Source organism: Stenella coeruleoalba, assembly GCF_951394435.1.
Source record: "Stenella coeruleoalba genome assembly, chromosome: 6".
Taxonomy (NCBI): Eukaryota; Metazoa; Chordata; class Mammalia; order Artiodactyla; family Delphinidae; genus Stenella; species Stenella coeruleoalba.
In genome coordinates, this window is record NC_137151.1 from 121288066 (window position 1) to 121300930 (window position 12865).

Here is a 12865-nt window from a genome sequence, read left to right on the forward strand (position 1 = left end):
GGAGACCTCTGATTGAAAAACCCCTAGGAGTTTTAATTGTTTATTGAAAGAGTCCTGATGGTTCCTTTTAGTTTTTTAAGAATCTTTTTTTTTTTTTTTTTTAAGCTGTGTTGGGTCCTCATTGCTGTGCGCGGGCTTTCTCTAGTTGCAGTGAGCAGGGGCTACTCTTCGTTGCGGTGCGCGGGCTTCTCATTGTCATGGCTTCTCTTGTTGTGGAGCACGGGCTCTAGGCACGTGGGCTTCAGTAGTTGTGGCACATGGGCTCAGTAGTTGTGGCTCGTGGGCTCTAGAGCGCAGGCTTAGTGGTTGTGGCGCACAGGCTTAGTTGCTCCGCGGCATGTGGGATCTTCCCGGGCCAGGGCTCGAACCCGTGTCCCTTGCGTTGGCAGGCAGATTCTTAACCACTGTGCCACCAGGGAAGCCCCTGATGTTTCCTTTTATATTGATAAATTATGCCTCTGGTGAACCTGTCCATTCTGACTTTAAATAGGAGATTGACTTTCTGAGACATTAGTAAAATCCAAGATTTAAAAATTTTGTAATTTGATATAATTCAGACTTACAGAAAATTGCAAGAGCCATACAGACCGGTATCTGTAATAGAGCTTATTTCAAGAAGGTCCTCTGGTTGCCCCCCGCCCCTTTTTTTTTTTTTTTTTTTTTTTTTTTTTTTTTTTTGCGTTATGTGGGCCTCTCACTGTCGTGGCCTCTCTCGTTGCGGAGCACAGGCTCCGGACATGCTGGCTCAGCGGCCATGGCTTATGGGCCTAGCCGCTCTGCGGCATGTGGGATCTTCCTGGACCAGGGCACGAACCCGTGTCCCCTGCATCGGCAGGTGGACTCTCAACCACTGCGCCACCAGGGAAGCCCGCCCCCCGCCCCTTTTAAGTTGTGTAATTAACAGCTTAAAATGTGACAAGCCTCAATAAAGAATACAAATTCAGGAAATGTCTACATGTATTTTTTAAACACTTGGGAGAAGACAAACATGTTATTTTTCTATAACATGTAAGATTAACGTGGCAGCACAAATCTAATAATATTAAATAGATACCGTTAGTATATACATTGTTCTTTTCCATTTCATTGGCTAATAAGACTAAATACAGATATCCTATTTGTGTTCTGTATACTTTCTGTAGTAGAGCCTTTACTGAGTACTTTATTATACAGTTTTTGTATATCCTTTTTTTTAAATTGAAGTAGAATTGACCTACAACACTATGTTAGTTCCAGGTGCGCGACATAGTGATTTGTTATTTCTGTACATTACCAAATGATCACCATGGTAAGTCTAGTTATACCTGTCACCAAAGTTACTACAGTATTAACTGTACTCCCCATGCTGTATGTACCTTTATCCCCGTGACTGTTTTGTATCTGGTAGCTTGTACCTCTTCATCTCTCACCTTTTTCACTCAGACCCCCACTCCCACCCCACACAACCACCACCTTGTTCTCTGTGATTCTCTTTCTGTTCTGTAAGGTGTTGATTTGTTTTTTAGATTCCACGTATAAGTAAAATCATATGGTATTTGTGTTTCTCTGTCTGACTCATTTCACTTAGCATAATACCCTCTACATTCATCCATGCTGTCACAGAGGGCAAGATTTCATTCTTTTTTTATGACTTATATTCCACTGTATATATGTACCGTGTCTTTATCCATTCGTCTATCATTGGACGCTTAGGTTGCTTCCATATCTTGACTGTTGTGATTAATGGTACAATGAAAATAGGGGGGCATATATCTTTTCAAATTAGTGGTTTTGGGGTTTTTTTGGAAAAATACCCAGAAGTAGAATTGCTGGATCGTATGGGGTTTCTATTTTTAATTTTTTGAGGACCCTTCATGTTGTTTTCTATAGTGGCTTCAACCAACTTACTTTTCCACCAGCAATGTACGAGGATTCCCTTTTCTCCACGTCGTCACCAACACTTGTTACTTGTTGTCTTTTTGATAATAGCAGTTCTGACAGGTGTGCAGTGATAATCTTGTTGTGGTTTTGATTGGCATTTCCCTGATGACCAGTGATACTGAGCATCTTTTCATGTGTCCATTGGCCATCTGTATATCTTCTCTGGAAAAATGTCTGTTCAGGTCCTCTGCCTGCTCCTCCCTTACTTTGAGGGCGTGGTCATGTGAAGTTTGTGCTGTGGTGTTGGATCTTTCATTTATTTTTTCATTACCTTTTTTTTTTTAGTTTTATTGGCGGTGGGAGGTTTATCCTCTTCCTCTTGAGACCTCACCCCGGGCAATGCCCAAAGACAGGCTTTCTGGGTGTTTTCCCTGAGCTGCTCCTCCTTTTCTCTCTGCGTGTTCCTGACCAGATCTCAGGGTGTTTGGAGAAGCTGGCTCCCTGGCAGTTTGCCGCTGACTCTCCCGGTGTGGCGCCCTGGAGGTTTACCCTGGTTGTGTTCTCTCCCTTAGCATACACTCACGGGACACAGCGGCAAAGTGCTGTCTGCCAAGTTCCTGCTGGACAATGCGCGTATTGTTTCTGGAAGTCACGACCGGACCCTCAAACTCTGGGATCTACGCAGCAAAGTCTGTGAGGAAATTCAGTCTCTCTGTGTCTATGAACGATTAGATATTAACCTCAGAGGTGTTTGTTTCCACGTTAAAGCCTGCATTTAGTGTGATAAACTTTGAAATTCCAGTCTCACTTTGAGTGGTGCTGACGTAGTGACTATTTTTCAAGTTTGAAGCTTCATTTAAATAAGTAGTTCTGATTACTTAGGGTGAGAGTGCAGCAGTGTTGCGTGCACAGCCGCAGAGGGGCTTCTGCTTGATTATTCGTGTTCGGTTGTCTTTCAGGCATAAAGACGGTATTTGCCGGATCCAGCTGCAATGATATTGTCTGCACAGAGCAGTGTGTGATGAGTGGACATTTTGACAAGAAAATTCGTTTCTGGGACATCCGGTAAAACACCCAGGAGCTTGGTGGGGAGGCAGATGGGAGGGTCTGTATGTGGCAGAACTGTGATGGTGTCTTGTGTGTGGGTTGTGTTTTTAAAGTCCCTGGAAATGGCAGAAATGAGCTCCAGTCCACATTATCTTCCCAGTTTGATATTCTTTACCCTGAAGTAGACGGTCACATTCAACAGTCACCTCTGAGCATGCCCTATGTACTTACAAACAGATGAACAACGAGGTTGTTAGGTGGTTTCAAGTGTAATCGAGAAGACAGATACACAAGGCTGCAGGGTGTGTTGCAGTAGGGCCAGGAGCCCTTGTCCAAGGATGTTAGAGACCGTCTGTCAAGATGAGTCTTGAGAAGTGAGTAGGCTTCACGTTGCAGAAGAGCCACTGAGGGACATTCCAGGCCAGAACAGGGCAGTCTGGCAGGTCAGGCGAGGGCAGATGAGACCGATAGGGTGGGGTGGGATCAGATTGCTGCGGGCTTTGGACGCCATTGGTAGGTGACTTGATCTCATAAGTTGGGTGTTTAGGAAAGGATTGCTTCATGAGAGTGTGGTAGATTACATTGGTGGCAGTTTTAAAGGGTGTACTGGGGAGCGGGAAATCAGTAAAGCATTGAGGATCTGAACTCAAGGCAGTGGAGGGGGGATTTGGATGGGGTTTGTTACAAGTTGGATGTGGAGGGTGAGGAAGGAGAGAAGTAAAGTAAGATGCAGAATAAATGACAGATTTAGGAAGAGGATGCAGTGAACATGTTCAGAAAAGGACATAAATTTGAGGTTTCTAATGGACATTTGGAAAAACAAAAGTTTTGAGAGGTTGGCTGGGAGAAAAAACGAGACGTCCTCACAGGAGGACTTTGAAGACATGAGAGTGGATTAGTCAGAGCCCACCTGTGAAGCAACAGGAGGGCAGTACAGGGAGCTGCCCAAGGAGGGAGGAGTGGCAGAAAGGGAAAGAAAGCTGGAGTCCTGTTGATGGGCCAAGGTGGGGGCAGTAGAAGGGACAGGAGTCCTGTTAGGATGAGGACAGTTGGTTAGGAGGTAGGTAATTGGTGATTAGTTTCAGGTGTACTGGTTGGCAGAAATTTGAACTGGGAGTAAGGAATTTTAGAGCTAAGCTGGATGTTAGAAGGCTCCTCCTGGTCTCCCCTCTAATTTGACAGATGAAGACCCCAAGTCCCAGGGAGGTGGAGCGGCAACAGTAAGATAAACTGTCTTACTTGGTTATGGTTTGAGGTGGGAAATCATTTCATCGAAAGTTTACAACAGAATGAATGAGTCCAGAAGGGTCTGCACCTCCTTTGGCTGTATCACCAACAGGGCCCAGCCCAGGACTGCTGAGCACAGACCTGGGTGTGGACCGCGGCCCAGAGGAGAGCTGGGAGAAGAAAAGGAAGGAGAAGGGGTTGCCAGGGTGCCCCGGTTCCACATCTGGAGTCACCGGGATGAGTTGGAGGGTCCCCGAGCTTTACTTTGTATGACAGGAAGCCTGGAGAGCCCACACATTTGTCCATATAAGGCAGCCCAGACCTGCTAAAGCGGTTTACATCCCTTTGGATAAGTTGAAATGATAAAATTGAAGTAATACTAATTAAATAGTAGCCCTGCTTAGTTCATGCTGATCAGAAGCTCTGATTGGCAATTACTGTATCATTTCAGAAACAGGCAAGGAAATTAATCCTTACCAGTTTTAGAGTTCTAGTACTCACAGCTCCTGATAGAATCTGTTGATGGGAAAATAATAAAAGCCAGGGCTGAGATTATTTGTGTGGGCGTGGGAGCATTTTCACCGTCCTTGAGGAGTATTGTGTTCTAGTTCAGTTGCCTTTTCTCCTTCCTCCTTTTCTCCGTGGCATGCCATCCCGGTTGAAATGGGGAAGTTCTGACCTTTCTGTGTTAGGTTTTCTCAGACTTTCCATCTTTTTCCTAGATCAGAGAGTATTGTCCGAGAGATGGAGCTCTTGGGAAAGATTACTGCCCTGGACTTAAACCCAGAAAGAACTGAACTCCTCAGCTGCTCCCGAGATGACCTGCTAAAAATTATTGACCTACGAATAAATGCCGTCAGACAGACATTCAGGTAACTGAAGACACTCTGGTTGGGTTTCATTTGAGTCTTGCTGATTTTTCAGAGGGTTGTGAGAAGGCCAGAAGCCTGACTTGCCCACACATCCCAAGTTTGCATGGACTCTGGGGGTAACGGTGCCCTGTCGTCTGTTGCAGCGCGCCGGGCTTCAAGTGCGGCTCCGACTGGACGAGAGTTGTGTTCAGGTTAGTGGTGGTGCTCCTCCCGTCGCGCCCGCACCCCCAGCGTGGTTCACCGCAGAGGTTAGAGCAGAGGCCTCTTCCCACTGGGGAAACGAGCTACATCTGTACGGTGCCTCCACGTGCGCAGGTGTCCAGGAACGAAGCTGCACGTTCAGTCCTAGAGGTCACTGTCACTGTTTCCTTCCTTTCTAAAGTGTCCCTTCTGTGATTGCGTGAAACTGTGTCCCAATTCAAAAACTAATAATGGCTAGTTGGTTTGTTCTGGGTATATCAGGTTCCCCTCTCTTTACTCATTTACATGAGAACTCTTCGAGAGCTTTTTGGGAAGGGTGGTGTCCCCTGGAACAAAGCAGAATAGGCTCTCTGGAGAGGCGGTGGTTTCCCTTTCCTGTTCTCCCTTCCACGCATGGCTGTTCTCCCAAATACATTGCCATGGTCAGTGCCAATATCGTGGAGAAGCTTCTCTACAGTCGATGCTTCCTTCCTTTTCTGCTTTCACTGCACCATATAATGAGGCAGTCCATCAACTGAAAGAAACCCTTCACCATTTGGGGGTTGACTTTGACCTCCCTATGTGCTATGTTTGAGTCTGAGAGATGCTTAGGGACTTGTGGCCCCAAGAAGTAATGCAGCGGCACCATTTTTCATTAGCTGGTGAGGCCAGATGATAGGGTGAAGTGGCTTTGGCCAAAGCGGTTGTGAAGAGCATCTTCTGGTTTCTGGGTACACGGGAATGGTCACGTGTTTGACTCGTAAGTGAAGAGTAAACATGACTTCCTGGGGAGGGGTCCGGGAAGACGCTGAGTTGGGGGTGGGTGGTAGACGCCGTTTCTTGTCTCATGTGTCCTGCAGCCCTGACGGCAGTTACGTGGCAGCAGGCTCGGCCGAGGGCTCCCTCTACATCTGGAGCGTGCTCTCCGGGAAAGTGGAGAAGGTCCTTTCAAAGCATCACAGGTAAGATGTCAGCCCCTCTGAGGTGGTGAGCAGGCCTGTGACTCCATCCCAGGGGTCACATCCTCTTCGGGCGTGGACCCGAGTCGACCCCACGAGGGCAGTGTCCACTCACGCACTCTACTGTGAGCCAGGTTAGTGGAGGGAAGCTGGGGCCCTTCTCCCCGGACAGCAGACAGCAGCGTCCTGCTTATTTACATTTCAGACCGTTCCAGCTAGAGCAGTTAGGGTATGGCCACTGGAGAAGGTTAGAGCCCCGCGTTCTGTCTCTCGTCTTGTGGCGTCTCCTGTCTTGATCTTGCCCCTCACCGCTCTTCTTCCTCTCTGGCTCCCCTTCTCCCCCTTCTAAGCCCCTTTCCTCAGGAAATCGACTGCTTGTAAACGCCGATTTTCACGTGCTTTTTACTTTCATCCAGGCCCCTTTTCCTCTCGGCTTTGTTGTGTCCCCCAAGCCCAGCTGCTCTTAGAACCCAGGCCCAGGGCCCCCCGGGACCACCCCTCACCGTCCTCGCTGTGGTGGTGCCTCCCCGCTCCTCAGCCAGTTGCCCTGAGGTGCTCGTCAGAGGCTCTTTGCTTAACTCAGAGCTACTCCCTTAGGGTAGACTTGATAAGGCCTGATTCCTTTCATTCCAAACTACCTCCTAGAATCAAGGCAGGGTTCCTCCAAGTTCTTTCGCTCTCTAAGTGCCTGTCTGTGCATGGGAGCCACACCGGCGAGTAAAATGGGCGCTGGGACAAGCCTGACGCCCTGATGGCGAGGGAGCCCTGCGCTCGGCCCACGAATGTCTCACCCATGTTCCGACCTCTCCCTTTGAAGCTCAGCGATCAACGCCGTGGCCTGGTCGCCTGCCGGCTCCCATGTCGTCAGCGTGGACAAAGGAAGCAAAGCTGTGCTGTGGTCAGAGTACTGAGGGCACCTCGTCAGGAGAGAGCGGATCAGAAGCTGGAGGGGCACGCGGGCCCCACGGCTCTGTCCTGGCAGGTGGCGCCTGGACTGTTGCTTTGACCTCCAGAGAAGAGCTCGAGCCGTGGGGCGCAGTAGCCTGCCTTCGAGCAGGGCTCCCGAGGGTCGTGGCTGAGGTCCCGTGGCCTGAAAGAGTAACACTGAGAAAAACCTGATGCTGCGGTCGCTCAGCAGAGGTTCAGGTTCTTGCCTTGATTCAAGTGGGAAACACTACTGGCTCTGATCTTGCATACCTCAGCGGGGGGAGCGCAGGCACCTGCTGGCTTCTTCCCTGGGCGGCGGTGCCGCAGACGCCCCCTGCACCGGGTGTTGCTTCTCCCCTGTGCTTTCTCCCGTCCTTCCAAAGTCGGTTCTGGCCTGATGAAGGCCCTGTCACCTTGGGGTCATTTTCCCAGGGAACTTGCTTTAATCATGGATTAACAGAAACCCAGGTGGGATTACCCCTGCCCTCAGGTAGCCCACGGGGACGGTGGGACTGTGGTCCCCCCGCTGGTCTGTGTCTTTACTACGAGGCTCTTACTCTGACCTCACCTGATCACAGTTGGAATTTCCTTAGGTCTCCTAAACTGTTCTTAGAAAGCAACTGTTCTTCAAAACTCTTCCTCCCTCCCCTCCCCCCCCAGTTCTACATATCTATCTCTTGGTCAAGAAAGAAATCTCAATTTGGTTAAAAAAAAAAAATTGGCAGTGGGTAGGAGAAGAAGTGCACAACCCTTTTTCCAGAGAAGCGGGTGAGCTGCAGGAATAAAGACTGTATTCCCGGATCATCTGTAGCTTCTCAGAAGGTGGGCCGCCCCCTTCTTCCCGGCTGTGCTGGGGTTACAGTTGCCGGTGGTGTGGGATTGGAGGCCTCCAGTGTATTACCCTGGAGCCAGTAGTTCCGGGTCGCTGCCCCTTTGCCAAGCCTATGTGCAATACCCCCTCGGTGCTTTAGTGCAGGAAGCCCATTCCAGGAAGCATGGGAATGCCGTCTTTCGATTTCCGGACTCGCGAGTAAGGCCGGGAAGAAACTGGCCTATGCATTTTTTTTTTAAACGTTTATCTTTACCATCTTACTCGTTTATAAAATTATAGTTCCTTGAGTGACTGAAACACCAATATTTTTATCACTTACTCATTCGCACTTTAATTTTCTTCCTTCCAGACTTGTTCTCTGGACATCTGTGGGAGCGAGGGCTAGAGCAGGGTGAGGACGGGCTGCGCGCTCCCTCTGATGGTGTTGGCGGCTCTGTTCTCCCCTTTCCCCTGCCCTCGCCTCCCCTTTTCAGTTTGCTGTTCAGGGAACTCGTGCTGAGGGGAGTTGAAATTCACAGGCCAGGGCATGTCTTTTATTTATTTAATTATGTTGCCCAACAGAACTTGATTGTAAATAAAAAAGAAATCTGTTATGTACTTTTCACACTCCATGCCTCTTGGTAGTTATTTTATTCTTCTTTATCCTTAAGGGCGAAAAGCTGGTTTTTTTTCATTTGTTTTCCTGGTATTCATTCATTTGTAAATGATGGTTAATACTGTCCCCGTGCCTTTCCTTATTGTTCATCATTTAAGCCCAAGGTATTACTGTCTGTAAACATCAGCGTTCCAGTTTCACGTCATTTGCAAATCTTAACTGGAACCAGAAAAGGGTCTCTTCGGAATTTCGGCAGCTGTGCGGTCTGCTCCACGCTGCAGCAGTACGAGCTTCCTGTCCCTGCGCTGCAGACTTTGTTCACAGGATTGATAGTGAACTGTATGTGTCTCCCAGCCGCCAGGCCTCTTCTTTGCTGAAGGGGCATGAATTTCCTCATTGAAGAGTGATTTATTCGTAGCAGCTCAGATATCTAGCAAGCGGCCGTGTGCCATAACAAATTAGGGTCTCCCTGATGTATCCCACCCCCACCCCCAAGGACCCCTGTCCAGCCCATTACCAGATGGTAGTCCAGCAACTTGAGTCAGGATTCCATCATGATCTGGAGTCTCAGAGGCAGCCAGCAATCTCCAAAAAGCGGAAGGTGGGGATCCTGTTGCAGTCACCTTCAAGGAGGTAAGTCTCATTCTTCAAAAAGGCTGAAAGTAAACATTGTCATAGCCTCTGATTATCCTGGGGTTTTTTTTTTTTTTTGACCTTGGAGGGAAGCAGGACTGCTCTCTGCTCTTAACAAAGATGTTTCAGTTTGAGATCCATCCATACTGTAAAGCTCTCTTCAGGTCACCTGACTGCCAAGGCTGGGTTACAGGTGTGGCTTCCATTGGAACCACATGTGGAACATGGCTTCCATTGGAACCACATGTGGAACATGCTTCCAGCCAGCTCATGGTCTTCATTCTCTTTTTCTCAGATCATCTGGGACCCTCCTGCAGTGCTGCTGGTTTCATTGGTCAGGGTGGGAGGTGGGCATGGGGGTTTTTAATTTCCCAGATGAATCCCGACTGGTTAGAGCTAGCGTGCTCCCCTGCAAGTGTTGTGGGCTTTGATCCAGACGTTAGCATATCTCAGGCTGAGAATTAAAGACTTTTAAAATTTATATTTCCTAGGTTGTTTCCCAAAATAGTGTGATATATCAAGTTCTGTGCCTTATTAGAGCACATACTGTGCACACATTCACTTTTACCTTTATCTTGTGAAGCCCCGATGCACCTTTCATATCACAGCGCACAGGATATTTTGTGGGGACGCTGGGGCAAGTGGATGAAGCTGCTCTCAGCTGGGAGGGGCCAGCCCAGGCCCCAGGGGCGTGTTTGTTGGGAAATTCTAGGGTTTGGAGTGTACCAAGGTGTGCAGAGCTACTGTGTGTCTTCACATCTATAGCACAACCGTGATCAATCGTGATCTTGGGGAATCTGACCATTTGAAATGTAGACCTGAAGCTCGCCGCCTGGGTGCAGCACCGGGAGAGAAGGGTGGCAGTGATGAAACCTCGTGCAGGACTGCTTGCCAGGCTGCAGAAGCCACAAATGTTTGTTTTTATGAGATGTCTTGGATAGTAATAAGGAAGCTATGGCGCTCAAATTCTGTCAGATCTGAAGTGTATCCCATTTCACAAATGGGGGGAAGTTTCCCAGTGAAGCAAGAGGCTGTTCCGGAGTCCTGGCCCCCAGGTGGGCATTGGTGCCCCATCCAGCCCTCCACGTGAGCCAGCGGGAAGTGCCTCTTCGGGGGCAAGGACGAGCTGCCCGTGTTTGTTTTTATTCCACTCCGTCTTTTCTCTTGTGTCTTACTGTAAGGCTCATTCTCACTAGAAATCCCAAATTTTCAAGCCAATAAACTTTGGGAATCTTGAATAAAGTGAAATATATCTGTATTTGCATAGATTGTGTAGAAACACGTAGGATGTGTGGTACGTGCCAGTGAAAGATTGGACTCTGATCCAGAAAGTGATTCTTGCCTCCCTCACCTCGGCAGAATCGGATTCTCTCACCTCAGGGAGCCCTGGTTTCCATCTGTGCTGCTGAACTCTCCCCTGTGTTCACTCCAGACGCTTCTCGCATCCTGTCTGTGCTCTGGCCATGGTGGACTCTTCAGACACTCCAGCTCTTACTCATCTTGCTGGGGGCCAAGCTGCCCTCTTCCAACCCTGAGTGGCAGGCATGATGGGAACATCCACGTCTCTGGGGGTCCAGAACCTGAGGAGGCGAAGGAAACACCAGTGTAGCAAGGTGTACCTACCTGCCACTCAGTAGTACTCATTGCCAGAGTACTTTACAGCAAGGTTCAAGCATGTCATTTTCCCCATGAATCAGCATGCATCCCAACCTAATAAGGACACCATGCCGTAATTACACCTCACCGAATTAAGTGACCCTGTTATCCACTATCCAGTCTATATTCAAATTTTCCTGACTGTTCCAATGTTTTTTATGATTGCCTTGTTAATGATTACAACCTCTTAGAACCAGGTGGTTCTAAATAGTCGTAAGCCAGAAGTCTTGGGATCAGCCATATCCTTGACACCTTGACATTTACGTAGTGCTTGGCACACAGTGGGCACTCAGTAAAGTTTTTATTTAGTAGAACTGAATCAGCAAAGAAACAAGTGAATCAGGATCAGTGAGCTTTTTGCTGCATAACAAAACTGCCATGACATGGAATGGTTTAAAACAAGTACTATTTCTCCCGATTCTGTGAGCGGGCGTAGCCGGCTGGATTGGGGGCAACTGGTAGAGGGTGGCCTCACTCGTATCTGACTGTTAATATGACATCAGCAAGGGGAACAAGGATGATGCGGCAAGAAGTCAAGCGTCTGTGGGACCGCTTGTCGCTCTGCCTGGTCACCTCCGTTACACCCTGTTGGCTAGAGCAGGTGGCACGTGCAGCCCTGCCTCTGAGTGGGACTGCGGAGCAGAGTGGGGACAGGGAAGGGACTCGCCTTGGCGGTTCTGGCAACTGATGTGCCACGCTGGATTTGGTTGACTTTCCTCATGTAAGCTCTGTGTCCCACTTGGGAATGTAGCCCTGGAGATTGCTATGTGCCAGGCTCTGGGGATTTGGTCCAACCCTAGGACCTGGAGAAGAGAGCAGGGGAATTCAGGCTTTGGGTTTCATTTTTCCAGAGAAATGGACTTCAGAGACAATGGGAAGGTATGCTTGTGAGCCAGGCCCATAGGAAGACAAGCTGTACGCGGTCTAGTTTCTAGATAGAAAGCCATACATTCCATTGCTCCCTGGAGTACGTGCCCAGGTGCTTCTAAGAGGTCGTAAGCCAGAAGTCTCAAGATCAATCATATCCTTGGTATCTTGACATTCACGTAGTACTTGGCACAAAGTCTTTATTTAGTAGAATTGAATCAGCAAAAACAAAGTGAATCGTAACCAGCTATAAGGAAGAGTAAGAGGGAGAGTAGTTTAAAAAAATAAGAATAAACCACTTAGCAAGGGTAAATATTGTTTCATAGGAGTGTTGTGTATATATGTGCGTATGTACTGGGTCGCGATGTAAAAAATGTATTTCTTTTTCTACTATTTTTAAATGTACTGAGTTGAAATTCAGCTAACATAAAACTAGTCATTTTAAACTGAACAACGGCATTTAGCACATTCACAGTGTTGTAGGAGCACCACCTCTACCTAGTTCCAACAAAAAAGCGTATTTCTTAAACTGGATTAGTGTCCATTTTTTTTCCCAAACTTTGGATCGATAGCAGTTGATCTGTCTGTAGAAAAGCGCGGGCCCTCGTCCTGCTCAGCTTGGGCTGCCATAATGAAATACCGTAGCCTGCATGGGTAGATATCATAGACCTTGCATTTGTTCATGCTTTTTTTTTTTTTTTTTCTTCTGTACGTGGGCCTCTCACTGTTGTGGCCTCTCCCGTTGCGGAGCACAGGCTCCGGACGCGCAGGCTCAGCAGCCATGGCTCATGGGCCCAGCTCCTCCGTGGCATGTGGGATCTTCCCGGACCGGGGCACGAACCCGTGTCCCCTGCGTCGGCAGGCGGACTCTCAGCCACTGCGCCACCAGGGAAGCCCTGTTCATGCTATTATTACTTCTTTAATAAACATCATTGAAATTCTTAAAAAAGAACAAAAAAACCGTAGCCTGAGTGGCTTAAACAACAGAAGTGTCTCACACTTCCAGAGCCTGGAGTCCGAGCGGCAGGCACTGGCGGGGTAGACTTCAATTCATCCTGAGGCCTCACTGCCACTAAGCTGTGTGCTCATGAGACTTGTTTGTGCACAAGGAGAGTGGAGAGCCTGTCAGATCGGAACCACACTGATGACCTCATTCAAAGGCCCCACCTCTAAATACCGTCACACTGGGCGGTAAACGGGCTTCAGCACG

The 12865-nt window shown here is 48.4% G+C and overlaps 1 protein-coding gene across 3 annotated transcripts in view; it reads left to right on the forward strand.

The window, feature by feature from the left end:
• Nucleotides 1–8617, forward strand: part of ATG16L1 (autophagy related 16 like 1) — a 47028-nt gene extending 38411 nt beyond the window's left edge. For all 3 annotated transcript variants that reach the window (XM_079924082.1, XM_079924083.1, XM_079924084.1), the window contains 6 exons: nucleotides 2433–2553; nucleotides 2820–2925; nucleotides 4857–5006; nucleotides 5150–5197; nucleotides 6047–6148; nucleotides 6963–8617. In XM_079924082.1, coding sequence (XP_079780208.1) covers nucleotides 2433–2553; nucleotides 2820–2925; nucleotides 4857–5006; nucleotides 5150–5197; nucleotides 6047–6148; nucleotides 6963–7056 — 621 coding nt within the window. In that variant the 3' untranslated portion in view covers nucleotides 7057–8617. The remainder of the gene's footprint in view (nucleotides 1–2432; nucleotides 2554–2819; nucleotides 2926–4856; nucleotides 5007–5149; nucleotides 5198–6046; nucleotides 6149–6962) is intronic.
• Nucleotides 8618–12865: the final 4248 nt, after the last annotated feature.